The sequence below is a fragment of the Fonticula alba genome, assembly GCF_000388065.1.
Source record: "Fonticula alba strain ATCC 38817 unplaced genomic scaffold supercont2.1, whole genome shotgun sequence".
NCBI lineage: Eukaryota > Rotosphaerida > Fonticulaceae > Fonticula > Fonticula alba.
Window position 1 is genome coordinate 2,331,080 of NW_009242971.1, and position 7,787 is coordinate 2,338,866.

Genomic DNA, 7,787 nt, shown 5'->3' on the forward strand with positions numbered 1-7,787 from the left:
TGCTGCCGCTCTCCCCTCTCCGGACAATAGGTCCAAATTTTACCCTTCGCGCGCTTTTCGCATGCACTTCGGCCCCTTCTCCCCTTGGTCCAGACCCGCTGCCTCTGTGACGCATGGACACCGCATGCGCACCCCCGAGCGTACATGCACCAACCAAGCCCGCCATCTATTTTCTATACATGGGACAATGAGAGGGGGGGGGGCCGGGCGAAGGAGGGGCCTTCGCAGCCCTAACGGTGCATCACCTCGTAGGGGTTGCTCTCGACCGACTTGAGCTTGCGCGAGAGGTCGCGAGCAGTCAGCTGCAGGATGCGCTCCTGTCGATGAACCATGCGCAATGTGTCCACACGCTTGTGGGAGGCGTGGAGCTGCGCAAGGCCACGATCCTGGACACTACTGGCACCACCAGTGCTGAATGGACCGGCCGAGCTGGTCTGGATGTCCGCCAGAGACAGCAAAGCTGGCGAGGAGGCCGGCGAGGGAGACAGGGCACCCGACTCGCTGGAGACATCATCGGCGTCGCTTGCCATCGAGGGGTAGCGCTCGCGAATGGCATGGTACTTGCTGTCCAGGAGCACGCGCGCGGCCAGGAGCTCACGCGCTTGCGAAGCCGGCGCCGAAGAGAGGATTCGTCGCTCGCGCAGGCGCGCGGCATTGAGCGTTTGGAAGGGATGTCCCCCGGGCCGGCTCGACAGAGCCGAACAGGTGCCCGGGATGGGGATGCTCGGCCCGAGGGAGGTGCGATCGCTCATGGTGGACATGCGCTCGAGCGACACGGCACTCTGTGCACACAGGCGCTGGACACTGCGTGCTGCGGCATATAGATGTCGCTCCGAGATGCCGATGGCTAGATGGAACACACCCAGCAACAGCGGGATCCGGGGAGTGGACGGAAAAGTGGCAGGTCAATTTCAGCCCAGCGCCAGGCTAGCGCGGGCGACAAGGCACGCAGGCAAGAGAGGAGGGCTGGGGCAGATGGAGCTCAGGCGAGAGGGAGAGAGAGAGAGAGAGAGAGAGGCAGGGAGGGAGGTGTGAGACACGACATACCACGCGCAAGGACGCTCACCACAAACCCATACTCGCCGGAGCTGTGGCTGAGGGCATCCAGGTCCGAAATGTCATCCGGCGGCGGGAGATACACCCGGAAGGAGGCCGACGGATGCTCGGTCGGCAAGTTGTGGAAGAAGGACAGCATGGTCAGCGGAACTCGAGTGGGGAACTCCGGGTCCTCATTCCGGTCCCAGGTGTGCTTGTTGATGGGAATGGCAGCTGACGGTCGGGGCAGAGCTGACATCCCGCCAGCACGCCTGCGTGCTGATGCCTGTGCCCGCCGTGCGTCTTTTGACTCCCCGGCCGGGGCGTCCGCCGTGGGGAAGTACACCCGCTCGGCGCCCGGCATGAAGGCCCCGCCATCTTCAGTGCCAACGGCCAGACGCGCGGCCGTCGGTCCAGTCGACCTGGTGGGCCGGGCAGCCAGCGCATCCAGCAACGGCCGCTCCAAGTCGAAGCCTGCCCGATCGGCAAAGAAAGGACTCCGCAATTGCCCGGTGCTGGGAGGACGACCGGTGGCCCGGACCGGGAATCGCTGGGATCGACTGCCCGCTCGTTCGAGAGCCCGCACGGCGGTCAGCTCGGCCTGTACGACCTGGGGCTGGGTCGCGCGCAGGAATTGTCGCGAACGGCTACGAAGGGTGCGAGCCTGCACCGCCACAGACCCGAGAGCCAGCCAGTTGACCGGATGATCGGACGACTCGACCCTGCTGTTGGCGGAGGTGCCGCGGTGCCGGCTCTGAAGCATGGCCAGGCTGTCGAGGTCCTGATGCGAGCGAGGGGCCCGGCCCGGGGCCAGCCCCTGGGCCTGGAGCAGACTCCTCCACGAATGGAAGGACATCAGCCCCAAATGGCTGTCGCTGAAGGGCAACCGGTAGGCACTGTCCGTGGCTGGTACGAGACGCTCGCGCGCGGTTTCCAGAAGCGCCCCCGGGCCGGCAACTGCCTCGAGCTCCTCCTGCGAGGGGTACAGACGCCCATTCCGCATGACCAGGAACCCGGGCAGTCGCTTGCTGGTATCGGTGCCCGGCCGCGTGGAGTAGTCCACCAGACAGTCGAGCCCGTAGGCCAACTGCATGGCCACCACCAGGAAGGCCGCGGCTCGGACTTCCGGGAACCACACCGCGTTGTGCTGGGCACCGACATCCAGCTGAGCATCATCTCGGGCACTGGCCTGCTCCGCGGTTCCGTGTGATGGCGGGGCCAGGGGGAACTCCTTGGCCAGCGGGAGGAGCAACTCCGCAAGTTCGGTCGCCAGATAGCCGATGGGCTCTGCGGATGAACATCGAGCCAGTCAATCGAGCTGCAAGAGCATGAGGGGAGGAGAGGGCCGAAGAGGGAAAGGCCAAACATCGCGCACCTGGGACATGGGTCAGATTGGCCACCCGATGAATGGCCTCTGGGGCTGAGGTGGCCAGCCGGGCACCAGGAGGCTGGTTGCGCAGGCCGGTCAGCTCCCGAAGCGATGCCGGCAGTGTGCTTGGGGCTGGGGTGTACAGACCGGCGCTTTCGAAGAAGCGTGCCAGGGTCTGGATCACGGAGATAAGTGCCTCCGACCGGACGCGAGATCCGGGCTGGATACACACACACAGACACACACACACACACAACACCCCGGGTTAGTATCGCCCATGCCATGTATAGGAGCGAAGATGCTATCAGTCGGGCAACGCACATGGCCTGACAGAGATACCAGGCTTCGACAGTCCTCCAGTGACCAGGTTGGAAGGCGGAGGTGCGCCGCCGAGCAATACAGCAGTGCCGCCGCCAGGGTCTCATTCAGCTGGAAGTGATAGAGTCGCAGTGCCTGAGATCGAGCCGAGTCGACATCGGCATCGTCGTCAGACTCGCCCTCGAGGCCTTCCGGGATGGAGGGATCGGCCACAGCCGGGACGGCGATCTGGAAGGCTGCTGCCATGCGCGGACAATCCAGGAAGGTGACATAAGCGAGCCACAGCTCACGGACCACCGGCTGTGAATTTCCCGACACAAGGGACGCGCATGATCATGGAAGAGAGGGGTGGGTGAGGAAGGGTGCATGTGAGCTCATGGATGTGTGTGTGTGTGTGTGCGAGGGCGAGGGCGAGGGCGAAGGCGGGTGAAAGGAGAACAGACAGAGAAAGAGGGTGAGGGGGAATTGTCGTCGGAAACGCACCGGGAAGGAGGGGCTGGCCCAGCCCCGATCAACTGCCAACTGAGCTGAAAGCTGGAGCATGCGTTGAAATTGAAGGTAGCGAACCTTGTGATCCTGGCGCGAGAGGAGCTTGACTGTCACGTGAATGTTTTAGTGTACTGCCGGCGCATGTGCAGACGCCGCTCCCGGCGCGTGCGTGTGCCTGTATGTATGTGCGTGTGTGTGTGTGTGTGTGCGTGTGTGTGTGTGTGTGTGTGTGCGGTTGGCGCGTCCGCGCACGCGCGCATAATGGGGCGGCCGGCTGGTCAGCCAGGTCAGGGCTGTGGGACAGTCCGCCGCACGAGGCCGGAGACAAGGGGGGCGCCCAAGAATTCCCCCCCGTCCCGTGCCCAGCCATGCCTGCGGCCCATTTACCTACACACTCACACTCACGCAGGCACTTTTACAGGGAGAGGCAAAAAAAAACGTGAAGGAAAGGTGGGCAGGTGTGTGTGTGCGTGTGTGCGTGTGTGCGTGCGCGCGCGGGGGCACGAGGAAAACACGCGCCAGCATACGCACCAGCGTCATCCACCGACAGGGCGCCCTCCTGGGAGGATGACCTATTTTTGCGGGCCTTTTTCCGGAGGACGCCCCCTCGGCCGGCCATATTGAAAGCCTCCTCATCATCGCCCCCCTCCGTATTGATTGCCTGCTGCTGCGAGTTACACACGCTACAGGTCCGCGCGCCCGTTAGCGAAGAAATAATCCACCTCGGTCGAGGCGTCCTGCAGACCGGGCACGCCGACGAAGAAGCCACTGAAGGGCCCTCCCGCTGGCGCTTGCGAATCTCAGCCAGTCGTTGAAGTCTGCTCACCTGCGCCGCGGCCTGCGCCATCTCCTCCTGCGATTTGGCCATCTTTGCGCGTGTCGGGTATCCTCGTGCTCACCGGCCTCCTTCCTCTTTCCCGGACTTTTGGTGTATCCTCCGCCTGGTGTGCTGGGGTGTAACTCGACGAGCCGCTAGGGTCGCTGTCGTGCCGCAAAAAAGTACGTGCGCCTTTGCAACGACATTGACGAGGGGGCGGGGGGGGATGGGATGTGTGTGTGTGTGTGTGTTAGGATCTGCGGCAAGTGAAGTGGACGCGAAAGAAGCCAGCCCAACTGACAGCCCCCCTTTTCCCCGCTCTATCGGTGACCGCGACCGGTCCAACACAGCCTCGGGATGATGTCTGCTCTTTTCCTCGCCCGCGCTGGCATGCCGGCCAATCGGGCAACTCTTATCGGGGGAGCTCGGTCCATCTCCACTTGGGGCTTGGTTTCGCCCAGCGGTGCGTCACGCATCGGCCGATTGGCCGCCGGGACGACGGTCAAGACGCACCTGCTGAATGGATGTGCCAGGGGGGGGGGGGGGAGGGGGGACGGAAAAATTGCAGAGATCTTGGTCGGACCGAGACAAAAAGAGAGGGGGGTGGGAGGCATGGCGAATGCGCTCGGGCCTCGCCGCCCAGCCCCACACCCGGGTGGTGTCTTTTCTCGGGGCGGCCATCCGGCGGCGGTGGTGTGTGACCACGTGACTAACATTTGCCCCCTCCACGCAGCCACCATCAATCGTGGCTTCCCCCCGGCGGCGGTCCTGAGCCTGGGCCCAGGCCAGCCGGCCCCGACGCCTCTCGGCGTGGCGGCGGCCGACGGCGACGATTCGGCCCCCCAAGAGAACAGCGCGCTGCCGGCCGCGCGGAAGTACTACACCATTTGCGAGCCGGAGAACTCGCGCGTCATGCTGGTGTCGACGCCCCTGCACCCGGCCAATCCGCACAGCCCGGAGCGGCCGCTTCTGGTGGAGCATGTCATCGGCCTGGGGTTCCCCGGGCGGCGGCCTTTCGCTCGGCAGTCGGACGCCGAGCTGGTCCTCAATCGGCCAACCTTCGCGGCGCCCCTGTACCAGGCTCACCCCGGGAGCGCGGAGTTTGCCTCACTGCCGGCCGCTACGCAGAAGGCTCTGACCCGGCACTACCAGCGCCTGGAGCAGCTGGGCGTGGCCACGCCGCTGGATTACCCCTCGCACATCCTGACACACGACCATGGCAATGGCCGTGTGCTCCTATCGAACACGGTCACCGGCCAGACGGAGCTCCTGCTGCCGGGCGAGTCGCGCCTGGTGACCCTCCTGCGTGAGGCCAACCGGCAGCTCATGCGTGCCGGCATTATTCGTCGGCTCCGGCGCAATGCCAGCCCCATGGACGAGGACCAGATCAATGCCTTCAACACCGAGCGGCCGAGTTGGCTGATGCGCTGGCTGTCCGAGCGCTTCCGTCGCCGGCATGGCTTTGTGTCGCCAGAGTGGGCCGTGTGTGCGGCCCCGGGCGAGCGCCGCTACCAGGTGGTCGATCGGAAGTGCGTCCGCAGGTGGCCGCCGCCGCCTCCCTTTGTGCCGCCCGAGGCGTGCGGGGGTGACCTGGCCCTGCCGCGGTCCTCCTCCCTCCTTGGCAAGATCGCCGAATACTGACTGGTCCCTCCCCCTGCCGCACATCAAGTACCCATCGTTTGTGGGACCTGGGCCACATGGATCCCGTTCTGGGCCGGCCGCGGGCGCTGCCGGAGGACGAGCCGGTGCCGGGCGATTGCTCGGCCGCCGCCCCGGACACCGATCTGCTGGCCATTGATGGCGGTATGTTACCCGGATGGCATTCCCGCGTGATGCCTAGCCCTCTCCCCTCTGTCTGCCCCTGCCGAGACTGACCTCGTGCTTGCTGGAACCACACATACGCACACAGGCCAGTTGGTCTTCATCAACCCCGATGGGAGCCGCTCGATCGCGCTCATCGAGAATCCGAACATCATCCCCCAGGCATTCGCCAAGGATGTCGCGGCCCTGGAGCAACAGGTGATGGATGACGAGACGGCCGCCGGAGACCTCATCTCGGCAGCGGCCGCTGGCGGGGAGGAGCCCCAGACGCTGGATGCGCCGCAAGATACCCGGCCCCTGGCGTCGGACCAGGCGGAGGAGGAGCGCGCCCTCTGGCCGTACACTCTGACCATTGCCCCCTTCCTGATTATGGCCCCGGGAATCAACTACATCGAGGTGGAGTTGGCCCCGCCGGAGGGCTGTGCCATTGTCGGCATCTCCGGGCCGCGTGTTGTGTCCGAGGGGTCGATCTTCGACCGTCGGCCGCTGTCGCACATTAACCGTGAGGAGTTGCAGGTGCGCACCTGGGCGGGCAATGTGTCTGCGAGAAGTATGGGCAGGCGGGAGGGGAGCAGCTTAAGATGATGTAGGATGCCATGTTGCCCGGCACCGTGGCCGCGACACGTTGACACACACACACACACACACACACACATGCGCGCGCGCGCGCGCCGCATGGATGTCGACAATGCCCACACAGGAGTTCAAGGATGACAATCAGAACTTCCTGACCAATGCCTCCTTTGAGGTCCCCCCACAGCCGCCCGTGGGCCTGCCTCTGCCGACGGTCCAGCGCCCCCAGCGGTCGGCCTCTCTGACGCTGGATATGTACGGCTCTGCCGGGACGGGGCGCATCCTGGCCGATGTGTCGGTCTACATGCGGCGACTGGAGAACCCGGCGGCCGGTGACGGCCCGCTGGTCTGCGTGGGACCCATGTTTGTCGAGCACCGCCGCGTGTTGATCCCGGTCCGGGTGTCGGTCCATGCGACTGAGCTGCCGGAACTGGCCCGGCGGACGGCCTCCCTGCCGACGAGCACCAATCCGGAGGATGTCTACCGGCGCGATGTGGAAACCGACTTCCGCCGGCGGATCCTTGTCAGCCAGCACCAGCTGTACGTGGATCTGGAGCTCCCGGCCGGGGAGTCCCTCTACCACCCGGCGCAGGCCAGCCCCGCTGGCGGGCAGTGAGGGGGGGTGGGAACGCGCCGGCCGCGGGATCTCTCCCGCCCAGCAACGCCACTGTCATCTGTTCTCCTCCGACCTGTGCCCTCCCCCCCCCCCCCCCCTATCCGGGGGAAGGGCAGGAGGAAGGCCTCCACAATTGCATAGAAAAAAGGGGGGATTGTGTCTGCTCTCCTGGCGCTGGTCTGCCCTGCAGTGTGACTGGCAGGGGGAAGGGGCTAAAAATGATACACCCCCGCCCTCAACTAGAGCCCTTTCTGCTTTTCCTGCTTTTCCTTTCGTTCCCTTGTGGCTGTGTGTTTCCGCCCGGCGCGCGAGTTGGACGCGTCGGGATGGGGGCTCTCGCGTTGGCGGAGGGGTCGCCGAGGAAGGGGCGGGATAGCTCGAGATCCGATATTTACCTGGCATAGAAGTACTGGCAGAATAGTCGGATTAGTGGAACCAAAAACCCTGGCAATGTGAGAACGGGGGATTAAAAATTACGGATATATCGTGGCTCGGAGGGCCAACGTCGATGGCAGTCTAGAAAGAGCGCCGCCCACGACGGCCTTTGGTTCGGGGGACCTACTCCGTGGCCAGCCATGTGGACGGCTTCGGCTTGCCCAGCCACCGTACCGAACCATGGTGAAACTTCCAGACCCGGAGGCCAGCCCGGGAAGGCACCGACACGGTCGGGGGGTATTTTGCAGTGAGAGACGACGGCAGGAGGGGTGGTGCCAACGCTCAGCTTCCACCCTACCCCGGCCACCCTGCGT

The 7,787-nt window shown here is 64.9% G+C and overlaps 2 protein-coding genes across 3 annotated transcripts; one reads left to right on the top strand and one right to left on the bottom strand.

Moving 5' to 3' along the window:
- Window positions 1-230: 230 nt before the first annotated feature.
- On the bottom strand, window positions 231-4,079 carry H696_00514 (hypothetical protein; the record flags this gene model as incomplete). Its single annotated transcript, XM_009494386.1, has 7 exons — window positions 231-847; window positions 1,048-2,322; window positions 2,411-2,579; window positions 2,726-3,022; window positions 3,206-3,318; window positions 3,743-3,878; window positions 4,038-4,079. The coding sequence occupies 7 exons, from the start codon at window positions 4,077-4,079 to the stop codon at window positions 231-233; spliced, it is 2,649 nt and encodes an 882-aa protein (XP_009492661.1).
- H696_00515 lies at window positions 3,685-7,136 on the top strand. Of its 2 annotated transcripts, XM_009494387.1 has the most exons (6): window positions 3,685-4,210; window positions 4,379-4,491; window positions 4,762-5,557; window positions 5,698-5,831; window positions 5,938-6,365; window positions 6,550-7,136. In XM_009494387.1, exons 2-6 carry the CDS (start codon window positions 4,386-4,388, stop codon window positions 7,036-7,038), a joined length of 1,953 nt encoding a protein of 650 aa, XP_009492662.1. In that variant the 5' UTR covers window positions 3,685-4,210; window positions 4,379-4,385; the 3' UTR covers window positions 7,039-7,136. The 2 variants fall into 2 exon arrangements, with proteins under 2 accessions (XP_009492662.1, XP_009492663.1); XM_009494388.1 differs by lacking the exon at window positions 6,550-7,136 and having other exon boundaries at window positions 5,938-6,498.
- The last annotated feature ends 651 nt before the right edge of the window (window positions 7,137-7,787 follow it).